Genomic DNA, 18,016 nt, shown 5'->3' on the forward strand with positions numbered 1-18,016 from the left:
GCTTACGATTGTAATGCATTCTTGTAAGGTAGCTAGCACTGTTTCAGCTGTATATGAACCAGAGAACAAAAAAGGAAATGCTACTATGTGATCAGCATCAACTGAAATACTGCTAGTCAGAAAGGAAGTTCCCATCTGCTTCATCTATGTGCAGCAATGCACTCTTGGATAGGTGAATCACTGGAATCTTCCACCTTCCTGATACTCATGAGTAGTGACCAGCGTACAGTGACCAGTATACTTAACTACGGTCCATCAGTGTCATGAACTGGTATAACAACATGTCTTAGACCACAGGACAAAGGGATATGGGGTGAGCAGATATATTATTTAAAATATATCTATGTATCTAAATGGAAAACAAATTGTAGGGTAGGACAGCATGTTGAATTTTCATTTATTTTGTATTAAAGAAACATTTATTCATTGTATAGCCTTTTTTCCCCCCCAAAAATTACATCTTTTGTGAGTGGAGTGCTCTTGTTGGATGATTATTAGCATCTTTCTGCTAACCTGCACATTCACAGAGAGATCCGAAATGAACAGACATTACCTGTACAAATGTGAGTGCTGCTTTCTGTAGCAAACATTCAGCATAACAGATTTCTGCATGCATTTCCTCTATTAAAAAAGAAAGAAAAGGAACAAAAGAAGCCTCAAATTATTTATTGCAGACACAGTATTTTGTTCACATTCAAATGCAGTATTTGTCATTCACTAAAACAATTTTGACAACAAAATAATTGGTTTTGTTGTTAATTTTCAAACCACTCAAAAACCTGTCAAGAAAACTAGATGAAAAGCTAGCTAAAATTAGTCTTCTTTGTCACCTCTCTTCAGCCAACAACCTAGACCCCTTCCGATCAGGCTTCAGTCCAGGGCACAGGATTCAGACATCACTCATTGCTTTGATATGGTATGGTACCTCTGCAAGGTAAGTATGTCCGTTCTCATCCCACAGCACTCAATACTGTTCAGCAAATAGTCTTGTACTCCCTTCAAGAGACTGCAGGTTGGGGTTGGCTGGTAGGGTGCTGAAGGAGAGGGAGGCTGAGGGGCCCCAAGGATGGACTATGGGGGGCTGGAGGGGAAAGGAGGATTGAGGGGACCCTACAGATGGAGGGATAGACTCTGGGGAGATAGGGTCCATTATTTCAGCAGTGGACTTGCCCTGTGTGGCAACTGCCAACTTGTACTGCAGTAGTGAGTTGTAGAAAAATGGCATCCTTAAAAATTAGGAGACCATCATGTTCATTTTCACGTATAATGTCTGCCAGCAATCACAATTTGAGCCCACTTCTTCATTATCATTACACCAACTAGCTCATTAAATGGAAAGCAACTGGGCACGAATAAAGATTCAATTAGAAGTCCCTTATCTTACTTAAAATCTGAATACAAGACAAACATATCATAAAATTAAATTTTAAACAGTATGAAAGTATTGAAAGAAGCAAAATTCTTACACATGCACTTAGATCCCATGGTAGTAGATGCCATAGAAAGGCAACAAACAGAGATACTACACTGCAGTATGTGTACTCCACTTATTATATAAATGAAAAATAAATCTCTATTTGTCTCTATTCAATATTTTATTATACTGCAATAGTTATCGTCAAATTACAAAAACACTTCCTATAATATTCTGAAGCTCAGAATATTTCATAAATCAGAACTGTTCTTTTAAAATACTATGCCTTGTAAATCCTGTACATTTATGATCATATATAAATTTCTCCTTTTATGATACAATTTTTAATTTGTTCAGGGAAATAAACAAGGCAGCTTGGATTTTAAATGAATGCAAATGGTGAGTACTGCATTATATGCTGAATCTTTGGAACCTAAACTCAAAACAGGCTCTACTTCAAGCAATTAGGTATTTAAGAACGTAAACCAAAATTACAGTGAGTAATGTATTGAAGCTACACACTGAGTTCACACACTGTTATTTAGATTAAGTGACAATTTGGCTTTCGGTGATATTCAAAACACATACACCAGGCATGAAACTCAACATGGACTTTTTATTGGTTTATGGAGACCTAGGGCCATCTGTTTCCTTTAACAGTCAAAATTCATACTTCAGATGTAAATCTCAAACCTATTGAAAGTTCAGGGGTATTTGATTCAACACAATTTCTATGATAATGTTTATTTAAAAGGCTAAGAGATTGTAAACCATCTACCAGAAAAATGAGCTGTACAAGTTGAATTGCATGACATTTATTTCTATGAAAAAACTGTAGCAACCAGCAAAGGACAGGATACAAATATCCATAACAAGTGGCCAAAAAAACCTGACACCTTCCTGTGTTGAGGATCACTGTGACATCACATATATAGCTTTTGTAGCAGAGGGCCACAGCTTTTAGCCAAGGACAATGCTTAAATTAAGTTTGCGCAGCTACGATAAAGCCCCCACTCACTGGGGAAGAGTGATTAAAAAGTTGTTACAGTGCATGCAATTAAACATTTCCAGGATCATCACATGATTTGCCATCTTCCAAAGGCAATACTTCTGGGAATGATGAAAAGCAACAGGAACACAATATTACAATTGCTGCTAATACACACACATATTAAAAACTCAAACTCATAACCCTTGAAGATTATCAGATGTTATTCCAAAACTTTTGGAAATTGAACCCCACTTCAGGAAAATTAAAATAATCTCTTTCCCCTTCTTCCCTACCATATATTGTAAAAGGCAGATCCATCTTAATTAATGCATCTCCCAGGCCTCTCCAGTAGAATCACTAGCACCCCCCATGCACCCCCATTTTGTGAAATGCTGCATTAGAGGAACATGTGTATATCAAAATATCCACCTTGAATGAGTAACTTTGTTATTAGAGGTGTCCCCAATATTTGGATACGAGGAGGGAAAACTTTACGTATTCCACTTTTTTTTTTTTAATAGAAGGTGACTTAAATCACATAACTGCATCTATTTGTATGTTGTTTTTCACAAAATGGTTATTCATATATGTTTTTCAGAAAATGTCTCTTATTTCTCTTACCTTCACTCAGCTGATCCATTGACTGTTTAGAAACCAGACTGGACAAAGACTCTACCACTGTGCTTCTTTTCCTGAATCTGTGTCAGCCAGCCATGGGAGAAAAAACAATATAGGATAAGTGAATTTCAACAGGCATTCACATTTATCTAAATACACTGTGATTATTAACACCCCCAAACTTTAGAGAGAGATATTTATAGTCATTCTTTAAAAAAAGGAATGTTACTTACTACCGGGACTACAGTTTTAGTATATATTCCCATTCTTGACATACACATAAGCCTAGGAGTCCATGCAACCTTAATTTGCCCCCATTGTGTATATGCATTTTGATACAGTCTTTTATGACATAATCATACACATTTTTTTCCACAGGACCTCCCTTCTTCAATGCAAAAAATGGAAAATGCTCTGGGGATGAATCATGGTGTTGTAATAGAGATTTTAATTTTGCATGCCTCAGTTTCCGAGTGCCCAATCTGAGATACCAACAGGGGCCTGATTTTCAGACGTGCTGAGCACATGTAGCCCCCAATGAATTCATCTGGAAGGGTGGACACTGAACACATTTGAAAAACAGGTATTAGGTATCTAAAGCTAGGAACCCCGAACTGTGAACTTTTGAAAATTAAGGCCTACTTGCACAATGTGACGTAAGTGCTGACACACACAAAAGAAAGCAGACTCCTTCCTTGATAATTCTTGCTTCCAATTATTTTTCTCCAATGAAGACTGCCTTCTTATGGGAACACATTTCTCATCATGCCTTTCTGTGGGTTTGCCCTTTAAATTTGGCAAAGACAAGAAGCTGCAGCCCTAAACTGGATGTTTTGCAACTAGCTGTTGTAAATGTAAACCTATGTTTCTCTCAGTTTTCTTTTTCTTACTGCTGAGAGGACTAAACACTGTTACACACCAAGTTGACAAATCAAGTCCATGGCAGAGGCAGAAACAGAGGCTACATTTCTTGATTGTTAGTCCTATACCCAAACTATAGGGCCACAATGTCTCCACAGGGTCAGCGAAGATCATAAATTCAGAAGTTTTTTAATCTGAAGATGTATCAACCTCGTCTAGATATTTTGCAAGATCCACCTCCCGTGAAAAAATTCCAGTACAGTAACTCCTTACTTAAAGTCATCCTGGTGAACGTTGTTTCATTTCTGATCAATTAGGGAATTGCTCGTTTAAGTTGTGCAATGCTCCCTTATAACGTCATTTGGCAGCTGCCTGCTTTGTCCACTGCTTGCAAGAAGAGCAGGCCGTTTGCACTAGCTGGTGCGGGCTTGGAACCAGGGTGGACCAGCAGCCCCCCTACCAGCTCCCTGCTCCCCTAAGTTCCCTGTGCAGCAGCCGCCCAGCAGGCTATCAATTGCTGGCAGTTCAGCTGTCATGTGCTGCTCTTGCCTTCTGCCTTGGAGCTGCTCCCTGAGCTCCCGGCTTGCTGGGTGGGGGGCGGCTCATGTCAGGGTGTCCCCCTCCCCCTTGCTCCTGCACCCGCTTACCATCTCCACAAAGCGGTGGGGGGGGGGACACACACGACAGGACTCAGGACAGAGGGAGCTTCCTGGCACAGCTGTGGTCTCAGCTTGCTGATTAACTTAACAAGGCCATGTACTTAAGAGTGAGTCAGCGTACTTAAAGGGGAAATTCGCATCTGTGTGTGTGTGTGTGCTTGTCTCTGTCTGTCTGCCATGCTGTCTCCCCTCCCTCCATTCCTGCTGCCTTGTAGAGTGTGAGGCTACATTAACAAGTTAACCCTTGAGGGCTCAGCCAATTGCTAGTTCATTATTTAGCAGTAAGGCATTCCCTGGGAAATATCCCAGCCTCTGACTTCACCACCTCAACTAAGATCCACAATAATCATTGCTGTGTACAGTATTAAATTGTTTGTTTAAAACTTTTGTGTGTGTGTGTGTGTGTGTGTATACATACAATATAATATAGTCTTTTGTCTGCAAAAAAAATTTCACTGGAACCTAAACCCCCCCCCCCATTTACATTAATTCTTATGGGGAAATTGGATTCGATTAATATTGTTTTGCTTAAAGTTGCATTTTTCAGGAACATAAACTACAACATTCAGTGAGGAGTTTCTGTAGAAGCCAGCTTTGCTCAGGTTACTTCAGTCCTCTCACTTCCAGTCAAAACCAGGAAGCAAAGAAAGGCACAAAATACGTTAACTGGAGGGGGACTGTGCACGTATGTTTACTGTAAAGGAAATTAAATGTTTGAAATTTCAAGACCAAAAGGTGAGTTCATTTTTGGGTTAAGGTTCAGGTCAGCTCTTAATTTTTCAAAATATATGGTCCATCTATGAACACAACAATACAAGAGGATAGGATTTCCACAATGACACCAGGAAAAACACTGAATACCATATTTTCAAACAATCAGAAAACAAGGGCTGCATGAAATCCTGTGCCCAAAATGCATACAGAATTACTTTAACTGCATGTAGAAACTGCCTATTTGCTTGTCTACATGGCTAGTTAGATACTTAATTAACATTTGAGTCTACAAATACCTGATATCGATTGAGTCTTCAGAATTTACCACAATACCTAGTTCCACAATATGCTTTGTTCCGTCCTACCCAACTTAATCTCCCATCATGCTTGCTCCATTCTGGAACGGTGGTCAAGTACTGATTTATGCTGACAAAGTAGAAGCTTGACATATACGAATACCTATTTTATTTAATATCTGTCAAAATGTAAATTGCTTAGGCTTACCTTTGGCAGGTGTGTAAAGCTTCCTTCATTGTAGAAATCCCCATTTGGATATCCTGGTGCTCGAAGGTCATAGCAGCCTGCATAACTAAAATAGTGCTATAGCCAAGGGCATGGTACATGCTGTCTTTAGACCTGGGGCAAACATACAAATCTTATGCATTTTAGCCAAACAAATTTAAAAAAAATACATCCATATTCTTCAGCATCAAAAAGCAAAGTTAAGTTTGCTCAATGGTGCCTTGTGTCCTTCCAGAACATTGTGACCATCAGAACAACTTCTGAAAACCAGGAAATACACAGTAAACACAACTTTAACTCTGGCCTACCTGGAGATGGCAAATGCCATCCACCTGCATAAACTGGTGGGGGAACTTGATGGGGCAGTGAAAGAGGACAGTCCAGTAGCAAATGTGGGAAACACTTGCCAAGGGATAATAGGTAGCTCCTCCCCTGCAAGTCTCTGGCACCGGCTGGCTGGGGAAGAAGGGTATTGATTGGCTAGCATTTTCCAGCTCCCAAGATTTTGCTCAGTGTAGGAGCCATGTGGAGCCTCTTTTGGCTCTGTTCCAGCAACCCACCCTGCCCACCCAAACTAGGAGTGGGAACCCAGTCTGATAGATGCTGAGGCTCTAGCAGATCACCTGTTTAGAGCATCAGGAAGGAATTTTTTCTCCCATGAGTCAAATGGCAGAGGAACAGGAAATTATTTGCCTTCTGCACAGCACCTTCAAGCCACAGCAAATTAAGTAGGAATGCACATGGTACCTAACAAAGGGGGTGATGTTTATTTGTCGCAACTGCAGCCGGTTTCCAGTGCAGTTCAGAAAAATCAAATGAATGGTTCCCAGGGGTAAAAGACCTGGGATGTTGATGATGGGCTTTGGGCTTATGTGATAGGGTGAGCCCTTGTGGCCTTCGTGGGCCAAGGTCGGACCTTGTGGCCCTTGCAATACAAGGTCCCCACCCTGACGTACCCTCTGATCCTCATGGGGGAACGATGTGTGCTAGAACTCAGAGAGAGCTGAGTCCTGAAGGTAGGCTAAGGAGAGCATACCCTGCATTATGGATTATACAGTAAGGAGCCCTGTAGCCCTGGCTCTAGTTATGGGTTATATGGTAAGAAGCCCTATAACCACTGCACTGGAACCAATTAAATATCTGGTATAGGAGAGCATGGGTGATGGATAGGTAGCATCCCTCTCCTGTGTTAAAATTTAATAAAAGTTGCAGCCTGCTGTTTAGTTCCATGCATGTGTCTGTCCTCATTTTGCAGCTGTATCCACATCAATAGCCACTGGGAACTATCAGCATGCATTCCACCTGCATTAACTGTATTAAATATAGCTGTACTGGATAGAAGCATTCATTCAGAGAAGTTTGGAAGAGCTGAGATTGTGATATCTGGGGACCCTTCTTCTCGGGGAGGGGGGGTTCTGAGATCCTCATTGCCCTCCCGTGTGTGAACAAAGGGAAGAGGTGTATGCATACCTGGAGAGATCCAGTATGCCTCAATTCAGCACTGAGTGCTGTTATATCAGTAGTATTGTACAGGAACCTCTTTGCTATGCAGATTATTACCATTGAGATGGGATATGAGAGTAATCTCTGGGTTTAATGTTGGGTAAATTAAAATATATTGTCACATGTAATACTGTGGTAAGAGTGAAGAGGCTATAAAAGGGGATGAAAAGGTTGTAATATGTAGCAAGTTAGTTTCTGTGAGGCTGGCTCACTGTTTGAGTGTAGGACAGGTGTTTGTAGCTCATGTTCAGAACAGCTCACTTAAAACACAAGTTTTGCCTTAGCAAAGACAGGGCATTAAATTCTGTGCTATCGTGGTCATATACCCTATTTCCTGAGTGATGTGTACTATCTGAAAGCATGAGAATGTGTGTTACAGGAGTATTAGGGCATTGCTCAAAGAGGGCTCAGTTAAGGCTGTGTAAGTATCTCTAGTGGGATGGCTACCCCAGTCCAGGAGAAAATGGGTTAAAGTAGGCCAGACAGGCTGCACAGATGGGCAGCAATCAGAAAGGGCCTGTGGGCAGCCAATCAGGGCCAGGCTGAGCCCTATATAAAGGCTGCAACCCTGACCAGCAAGGGAGGAGGACTGGCTTGTGGTAGAAGGAGTAGCACCTGGGACAGAGCAGAGCAGAGCAGAGCAGAGCAGAGCAGAGCAGAGCAGAGCAGAGCAACAGGGCAGTGGGAGCTCTGGCTGACCCTGCCAGACTGCAGGCCTTGAAACAAGGGCTGAGTGGGTGCTAGGGCTACGGTGAAGTGGCTCAGGGAAGGAAGCAGTGACAGAGACTGAGACACCACAAGAGGAGGGTGCCCTGCTGATAGACCGAGCTAATTCCAAGAGCAACCAGCAGATGGTGCCACAGTGGTGAGCACAATCCATTACAGTATCTAAATTAACTCTATTTCCTGGTTTTCAGAAGTTTGAGTTTTGCTGAACATGGAGCTCTGGAAGGGCACAAGACAAACATACCTCTGCTTTAACAAAGTTTTTTGCCAGTGAATCTCCCACTATTTTGAAGTTTGGAGTTTTTGTTCATCTGGTGTTCCTTTTGTAGGCTGTTTTAGTCTAAAGGTAAAGGATGATATGTAATTCCTAAGCATTCCTACCCACTCCTTTACAGTTTGCTATCGTGGAAGAGTGATGATGGTTATGCTTTGAAATGTTTGGAGTTGCCAAGGGGACAGGGAGAGACATCACAGACATGACTATTACCCAAAATCTTGGCAGTTTTATTCCACATTGGTTACAGTAATGGGTCTCAATCTTTCCATACTACTGTCCCCCTTGATTTGAAAGCTTATGCTCTAATAAATTTGTTAGTCTCTAAGGTGCCACAAGTACTCCTTTTCTTCTTGATTTGTCTTGTATACCCCCAAACTACTTGCTTACAAAATCAGACAAAAATACAAAAAAGTGTCACAGCACACTATTACTGAAAAATTACTTTTCTCATTTTTGCCTTATAATTATAAATCAATTGAAATATAATATTGTACTTACATTTCAGTGTATAGTATATAGAGCAGTATAAACAAGTCATTGTCTATATGAAAGTTTAGTTTGTATGGGTTTCGCTGGTGCTTTTTCTATAGCCTGTGGTAAAACTAGGCAAATAACTAGATGAGTTGATGTACCCCCTGGAAGACCTCTGCGTACCCCTGGTTGAGAACCACTGGTTTACAGTAACTTTAAGCATGTGAGAGAAGACCAGTGTATCTCTCTTCTTCATCTCCCTTCCTCACTATCCTCTGCAACATATAGGTGACACACCAATATTTTCATAACCCTCCCTTTCCCATCCTATTAAGTCATTAGCACATAAAAGTTGTTTCTTGGGCCGAGCACCTTATGCTGCTATATACATACATCACAGGCTGCAGCTTATTAGGGAGTCATACACTTCTTTGGTTATAAAGATTAAGCTATACAGCCAGCCAGCCAGGCCTTGTGCCTTCACTGTTCCCCCCAGCAGACCCCTTCCCCTATTCTGGCCAGGCCTCCCCAGTCATGCCCTTATCCCACCCAGTCCTCCCTGTCTCCAAGCCAGCCCCCACCCACTCCACCACACATAAGGGCAGCATGTACTTTCAGTTTGTATTTTCTAGTTTTTGGATGTTTAAATCTGTGTTACTTTCAGGAGCCTCTCAGATTGCAGCTCACATGGGGGATGGGGGAGGGTGAGTAGGGCTCAGAGAGTCCCCCTTGAAGGACAGAGACGCCCAGATCCTGGAACACATACAGGGAGAATGGCTCAGATTCTCTCCCATAGAGCCAGGGCACACCCAGAACCTGGCTTCCCTGTGGGGAGAGGGAAGAGAGAGGGACTCAAGTAGCAACATGCCCAGGAATCACTCATATATCTGCACAGAGCATGTGTAATTTATTATCTTTCAGAAAACAGTTACCTATACCTGTTACCTACACAAATTAGCAGGGCACATTTCCAGAAAACAAAACAAAACCAAACCCCTTGAGAGAGGTCAATTGTTGACATGTACATACATTCAATCTCCGATTTCTGCTAAGGATAGGATTCAAATTTACAGTGCAGGGACAACTCCGGTTCAGTGACCACAGTATGTTGCACTGAACCACCAAATTACTGTGACTGGCTGCCTCTTGCTACACATGTACATCTAATCGCTTTGGGGTGAGAGTGTTTGACACATACCATTCTAGAGAGCTAAACTTTCTTTAATAAGGTTTTAAATATTGCTTTCCCAAAAGGGGCAACGAGTGCCATGCACTAACTAAGATAAATGTGAAGCAACTGAGATCAGTTGGAGGACAGAGTCATGGGTTGAGCCCTAGCTATGTGCAAAAATTTACAAGAAATCGTTGATTTTTTAAAATGCTGTTTTTTGCCGGGGGCTGTATCTCAGGAACCCCTTGGTCAGATGACCCCAAATTTGGATCACCAATCCTATCCATACCTCATTAGGTGCAGCAAATTTCAAGATAACTGAGTAAGCCTGCAGATTTTAGAGCACTCAAGAATCATCCTTTAAACAGGAAGCATTTTCAACTTTAAGTATATTTTACATGCATGCACTCACTCACTCATATATAAACAAAAGCATCCCCATTTCTTTCAGATATTCCTTTCTAGTCCAAAGATTGTTCCTATTATCGGTAAAGGAAGACCCATGTGGTAAATCATCATATTACAGGAATAGATTTATTTAATAGAGAAAATCTTTCTACTAAATTAAGCCTTTATAATTGTACTTTCATGCTGATTTTCTTGATGGGAGGAGGTGGCAGGGAGGAACAGAGAGAACTAGAAGGAAAATAACTTTTTCAAAAGTTGGAGTTAAAGCTAAATCCTGCCCATTGCTGTGCTGTAAAAGGAGAAGAGCGGCTCATCTCCGACTGCCAGGTAGCACATATACCGCCTTCAGGGAAGTATCAAAGTGCACTCCACAGCATTCCTCTTTCCTGGCCTATTTGGAAAAACAGCCATATTTTGCAACAAGCCTTTTGTAACAGATACAAGATGACAGAATTTCTGCTCTCCCCCCTTCCTTAAGTGCATCTGCAAGGACTTGATTTAGGCCTTAGAATTATGACTAAAATAAAACAAAGTCCCTGGGTTGACTGACAGGGTTTGTAACTTCAGTATCTTTAAACAGAAACAGTATATACTGGGGGAGCAATGCAGAATTTCTTTGGTCAGGAGAGATAAAATGGAAGTAATGAAAGCTACTATATTCAGAGGTCTTAGATTAGTGCTCAGCAACCACATGGCATGCCTTACAGTATCTGTCCTCATTAATTCTAAGAAACAAAATGAACTCACCATGGCTGAAGTAATTCCAGGGCTTCAGAAAATTTATTATTTAGAAATAAGTTAAGTGCCATTGAACATTCTTCCAGCGCACACTTGAGATCCATCTTGGATGCCCTAATAAAAATATTAAAAAAAAAAAAAAAAGGGGGAAAGGATAAATATTCAAAACTGTATTCAATAGTAATTTTTGCTTTCAGAGCTGAACACAAACTGCATCACAGCCCAACTGTTCCCTAATCTTTTATGCTTAGTTTGTTACTTTAAATTCCTAAACATCCTAAGCTGTTTAGAATGTAAGTTACTGCAGAACTGTTTGCATTAACAGATTCCTCTAACCCTTTTTTAAAATGAGATATAATCAAAGGATAGAAATTAATTTCAGAAACTAATTAATAGCTTCTTTCCTTTAGAATTACAGTATATGTTCCAAAAGCCATGTAGGTAGGTATTTTATAGTGGTTTAAAAAAAAATTATAATTGACTCTTACAAATCTGTTTTGTTTCAGTTTTCTAACAACCATTGCTTTTATTCTGTAAGTTTGTTTTCTTACTGTAAGGATGCTGATTATCTTCTCTGTTTACCATGACATACTTCATACCTTCCTGGAATTAGCAGTCAATATGGAACGCAATCTTTTTATCAATTACTATTTGTACAATACTGTAAATACACAAAATACTTAACTAGTCCAAGCTCTGAAGAGTTCATAGTCTAACTCAGGAGAAATACAATACACAGCACCAGATTCTATATTGACTGCCATGTCTATGAAGGTATGATATTTTTTGTTAGACAGACAGACTGATATCCCTATCAACTGACAAAGTCTAAAGGAGTTTGGCCTGAATAAGGACACCAGATTGGGCATTGCAGTGGGCTTCACCTGAGTAAAAGAGGTTAAGCAAAAGAGAAGGCAGCAATCATGTCAGTGAGATTAACTTCCAAGCAGTGAACAGAAAGAGGACCTTATGGAGGAATTCAAGAGAGATTTCTTGGTGCACATGAATTGTGTAACTGTTATAAATATAGGCATACAATGTATGGCTCAGGAGAAAGACAAAGGTGAAATGTTTGGTGGTTTGGTTTTTTTTTACGTATCTCCCTGCCTGAAAATCCGGGTGTCCTTATTTACCATGAGTCTAACTGTGAAGGAAGGAAACCTACTTACTTCTAATAATGGATGAAAATAGTTAAGAATCTAATGGTTTTTAATTGTCTTATCCCAGACCCTTTTAGGGCTATAACCAAGTATTGGGTCCCATTGGGAAGTCACAAGTTTCTCCTTTTTGCTGATATAAATCTCTCATTTCTTTTACTGGAAGGTCACAAGACAATAAAAATGTCAGTTTTAAACTAAAATAAAACCTGTATCTGCTCAAAGGCCAATTTCTACCTATTCTGGGTCTTGGATCCAGTGCGATATCCAAGTGTTATAGCCCCAGCTATGTGCAAAAATTTTCAAGAACAATGTGGCCAGTGTGATATTTTTCTGAGTGGTTTCAGAGTAGCAGCCGTGTTAGTCTGTATTCGCAAAAAGAAAAGGAGTACATTGGGCACCTTAGAGACTAACAAATTTATTAGAGCATAAGCTTTCGTGAGCTACAGCTCACTTCATCGGATGCATTTGGTGGAAAAAACAGAGGAGAGATTTATATACACACACACACACACACACACAGAACATGAAACAATGCCCATTGTTTCATGTTCTCTGTGTGTGTGTGTATATAAATCTCTCCTCTGTTTTTTCCACCAAATGCATCCGATGAAGTGAGCTGTAGCTCACGAAAGCTTATGCTCTAATAAATTTGTTAGTCTCTAAGGTGCCACAAGTACTCCTTTTCATTTTTCTGAGTGAAATTCTATGTTTATGAAGAAAGGGAAATGTACAATTCTTTGACTGGTTTTTAAAAAATATTTACAATTTGAAGATGTTCAGATGTTTGGAATGTTAGAATAAATTGTGGGGATATGGATTAATGAGCAGAGCACAGATCAAGTTGTTAAAAGGTACAAGATAAATTAATTATCATATGGCTCTGCAATTTATCATATAAATGTGTGTGCACTTAAATATTCTACCAAATTATTAAATTTCAATTGAATAAGATAATAGTTCTCCAATACAATTAAGAGAACTATGAAAGAAAATAAATACAGAGAACTGACAGAAGGGAATTAAGCTAACAAATAGATAAGATATAGTATAAACAACTTAAGTACTTTAGCAGAAGTACTTCTCTGATTCAACTGTTCCAAGAATCAAAGCCTGCTGTAGTCCAAGACTCGAATTGACTTCAATGAACTTTAAATCAGGCACTTTGACATTATGCTGTTGGAAATAACTTGTATTGCTACATAAGGTATCTTCTTGGCAACATGTTGTGTGATTTTACACATTATATGGTGTTACCCTCACAAATAACTTGAGACATCTACCACATTGTTCACAAATTCTGAAAATGTTATTATTTCCCAAGGAGGCCTGTGATATTAAATATTCTACCTTTAACTGTACATCTGACTTTAAAGGAAAATTGATACAATTTTCTTCATGAATCATGCTTTCCTCTTTCAAAATACAGTCAGTTTGAGCTCCCAGCTACATGCTTCTCAGATGCATCCTAGAACTACTATCCCCCCCCCCCCATCAATTGACAAATATCATACAGATGACTTTCATATATTCTGATCATCCTCCAGTCTTCTCCCCAAGACTTCTCTCCTCTCTCTCTCCTCTCTCCTCCTTCTCTTGCGATGCAGTTATTTTAATTAACTGTATTAAACTTCTGCATAATGACTGCACGAGCTTCTATATTCTACCCCTCAGAAGCCAAATTTTCCTCTCAAATTATATCGGTATATTGAAATTGCTCTGGTATAAAAAAGAATTTGGCCCTATGTACATTTGTATGTAATGCATATATATGTATATATCCCGTCACAGGGGAAATGGAACAAGGTTTGAAGGAAAAGAGGAAGAATTGTAGACTGCACTGATTGGTATAAGTTATGCTTCCCACTCTACTGCTATTATATCAGTCATTATGGACTCAGTATTACAGACCACAATCAAGGCCATCCCCCTAAAAATCATGAGATCAGCTTAAGTCATGAGATTTTAAAAAATTAATATTCTATTCTAGTTATCTAATGTACTTATATGGCCCCCATTACCATAGTATCTGAGCACCTTTTAAACTTTAAGGTACTTCTCCTCACAACACCCCTTTCAGGTATGGAAATGCTATTTTCTACATTTTTCAGATGGGGAACTGAGGCACATAGAAATTCAGGGTATATCTACACTGCAATAAAATACCCATGGGATGGCCCCGGCTAACCCAAGTCAGCTGACTTGGGCTCACACGGCTTGGGCTGCAGGGCTCTAAAATTGCAAGGTCTCAGAGCTCAGGCTCCAACCAGAGCTGGAATCTTTATACTGCAATTTTAGTCCTGCAGCCTGAGCCATGCAAACCCATATTAGCTGACCCGTGCTCTGAGATTCAATGCCGTGGGTTTTTTTTAAATCACTGTGTACACATTGACTTGCTCAAGGTCATGCAGCTAGCCTGTGGCAGAGCAGGGAACTGAACCCTAGTCTCCCAAATTGCAGGCTTAGTGCTCTACCCATTGGATAATTCTCCCTCTCACTTTTTCTTTGCCTTCTGGCTTTTTAGCCTTTAGGGTGATCTCACTTTTTCAAGCTTTTTTTCAGCAACCAGGAGGATTAAGAACTTATTTTTTAAAATGAAAGTTGGAATTCCAACTACCATGATTCCAGATGCTTGGGCTTTAAGAAAAACACTAAAAATTACTAGATGCATGATAAAAATAATGCATTAGCAATACTGTGGGCTCCAATCATGATCCCCAAGCTAGACTATGCGATAATACTTGTTGTTGTCAGATGGAAAATGGTACCATCGTTCTAGCAACCCTGAGAGTCCTAGGCAATTTGGGATTTACTATAAATAGCCATCAAAATAATCATTCAGAATTGGAAGAATACTTCAAAAATTTAGATAAATTTTATTCATTCCATTTTCTTGCCTCAAATTTGGGATGTTATGCTCTTAAAACAGATGTTCTTTATCTTCTGGAGTTACAGTAGATCAGCCTCTACCTCCACAATAAACTGTGGTACGATCATCATTCTCTTGGTCCTCACTGGAAGAAGAGAATGGGAAAGGAGCTGAGACCCAGAATGGTCCCTCTGTACCTTTCTCCTTCCTCTGAAGAAAGAAAAAAGAGGAGGGAGATAGCCTATCACCTTTCAGCAGAGAGAGTGGATAGTCATGTTGACAGGCACTGAGCTGCAGCATTGGGAGCACAGCCACCATTGTGGTGCCATGGACAGTATAGAAAGTTCTTGCTGCTGCTCAGAAGGCCTAGCCACAACTTTGCATACTTTGAAATAGAAGATTACACTGCAGCTGGAGCATGCCTCTCAGCCCAGACGTGCTAAAAACAGCAGCATGGACATTGTAGCATGGATGGCAGCTCAGATTAGCTGCCTGAATCCAAGACCGCCCAATCCCCTTTGTCCAAGTTTGGATGGCTAGTCTAAACCACCAGCCATGCCACAATATCCACGCTGCTATTTTTAGCACACTAGCTCAAACAGAGCTAGCACAAGTCTGTCTAACTGGGCTGGGAGGTATGGTCTGAACTGCAGCGTTGACATACCCTAAGTTTGCAACACAGAAGGATCTTCGAATCTAAGAGCACAATTCTGCAAGCCATTGCCCACACAAGTAGAGTGCAAGGAAAATTATTTATGTGAATAAGGGCTACAAATGTGAAGAAAACATGGCAGGACTGGGGATTAAATTAAACAAAATGAAGGTAGATTTTCAAAAGCGCAGGGCCAGATTTCAACATCCTCAATTAGGGCCAGTTTTGAACAGAGCCCAGCTCCCATTTAAGCACCTAAATTAGAGCCACATTTCCCAAATGCTAAGCCAACAGCCACTCTCATTATGACAATTAAGGCTAGATTTTAAGAATTCCTCAGTCCTTTTGAAAATCTGGTCACTTATTTTGGTGCCTAAACAGGAGCTAAGCTCTTCTGAAAACCAAGTCCCAATTATGGATGTCAAGCTCTTTTAATAGCCTGACTCAAAGGAAGAGAGAAAATAATATGTGAATATGCATTGCTATAGTTTGGCATCTAATAGTTCCAGAATTTACTATTTTTTGTATGCTCTGTACAAGAATTATGCTTAACCTACAGTCTTAAATGGAGTATTTGGTTTTACAACAGAATTTCTTCAGTGTTAATCATGAGTGTGCATCTCTCTCTCGCTCTGAATTCAGTGGGAGATTTGCACAATTAAGGGCTGCAGGAACAGACCTCAGTTTAGGTATGACAGCAGGCTGCCTATTGTTCCATTCAAAGAACTGCTGCTCCCATTTAAAATTAGTAAGTGTTTTACCATTCCCTTCAATAAGAGCCCAATGGACAGTTTCAGTGACTGGCCTCCATTGATGGCCTGATTCTGAAAGAGATTGAGTGCCTTCAATTCCAATTCAGTTCAAAAGTACTTACGTTGTATTAAATATGAAAAAAAAAAGTGTTCACTGCATCTCATCTTTATTGCTTTTCCCTTTAATTTTTATTTGGAAACTTCTTTATTAAGACAAAACAAGGATTTCATACTTATTTAAAAGTTTGCTAACCACTTACCATCACCTAAATGCATGACATAAATTAATGCTGTTTCATGATTAGCAGCAGCAATTACAGTTCATCATTAGACTGAAAACAGATCTATAGGAAACATCCCAAACAAGAGACTATCCCATTTAATGACAGGTTTCAGAGTAGCAGCCGTGTTAGTCTGTATTCGCAAAAAGAAAAGGAGTACTTGTGGCACCTTAGAGACTAACAAATTTATTAGAGCATAAGCTTTCGTGAGCTACAGCTCACTTCACTTTGTTTAGTTTACACAATAATTTAAATTTCAAATAACGTATTCACTTCCCCGGACTTACTCCAGAGTTGCACCAGTTTAACAGATATCAGAACTAGCTCTTTCGTTTTGGTTTAGTATATTTACCATTGCAATATATGTACACTTTCTTAGAGCATTACATAAACTCCCAGGTAAAAACTGGTTGAGGGTACATATCAGTAATTTACAGTGAGAAATAGGGATGTTATAATTATCCCAGAAAATGCTATAAACCCAGGATATTCAAAGTTAAGGTTAAATTTAAAATAAATCTAAGTACATTAAGGTTTATAAATTCAGTGAAGGCACCCAAATAATCTTAATTCTGCCTGTGACACACTGGCACCCCACTACTCACCATTGTCATGTAATTAGGATACATTTTGTACAAAGTAGGCCTTGTGAGGTATCATTCTAAAAGTCTTGATCTGCTTGACAATATCTCATTGGATTGTAGGTGCTATCATTGTATGTGAAGTTAACAAGTTTGGCTATTTATGTGTTACTGAAACATGTGAGGTTGAAAACACCCACAGACAGCCTTTCAGGTACAACAGTAAAAAGGCCAAACAATGTTAATGTCTTATTGAGGAAATACTCATAAGCACAATGCTTACCCCAGGAACTGTGTACAATATAAACCTCTCAGATAGCACTATACAATGGGAACTGTTTCATAGAATATTAGGTTTGGAAGAGACCCCAGGAGATCATCTAGTCCAGTCCCCTGCTCAAAGCAGGACCAACCCCAACTAAATCATCCCAGCCAAGGCTCTGGCAAGCCAGGCCTTAAAAACCTCTAAGGATGGAGATTCCACCACCTCCCTAGGAGGAAAGTTGCAATAGAAGTGGTTACACCTTAATACTTCCTTCCTGTATTTTACATGCTAACCAATATCCTTTCTATAAATTATTTATCATTTTAATATTTCTTAGTATTTAGAAAGACTTGCAGCTTTCTTTCATTTTTTTGGTCTGAAAGGCA

At 39.8% G+C, this 18,016-nt stretch overlaps 1 protein-coding gene across 5 annotated transcripts in view; it reads right to left on the reverse strand.

Moving 5' to 3' along the window:
- The window catches only part of TTC39B (tetratricopeptide repeat domain 39B), a 171,019-nt gene that overhangs the window by 24,295 nt on the left and 128,708 nt on the right, over positions 1–18,016 (reverse strand). For all 5 annotated transcript variants that reach the window (XM_043514788.1, XM_038403043.2, XM_043514789.1 and 2 more), the window contains exons 3-6: positions 11,083–11,187; positions 5,762–5,893; positions 3,027–3,103; positions 554–621 (exon numbers count right to left, since the gene is read on the reverse strand). In XM_043514788.1, the coding sequence (XP_043370723.1) occupies positions 554–621; positions 3,027–3,103; positions 5,762–5,893; positions 11,083–11,177 (372 nt within the window). In that variant the 5' untranslated portion in view covers positions 11,178–11,187. The remainder of the gene's footprint in view (positions 1–553; positions 622–3,026; positions 3,104–5,761; positions 5,894–11,082; positions 11,188–18,016) is intronic.

This window comes from Dermochelys coriacea, chromosome 5, assembly GCF_009764565.3.
Source record: "Dermochelys coriacea isolate rDerCor1 chromosome 5, rDerCor1.pri.v4, whole genome shotgun sequence".
NCBI classification, from domain to species: Eukaryota; Metazoa; Chordata; order Testudines; family Dermochelyidae; genus Dermochelys; species Dermochelys coriacea.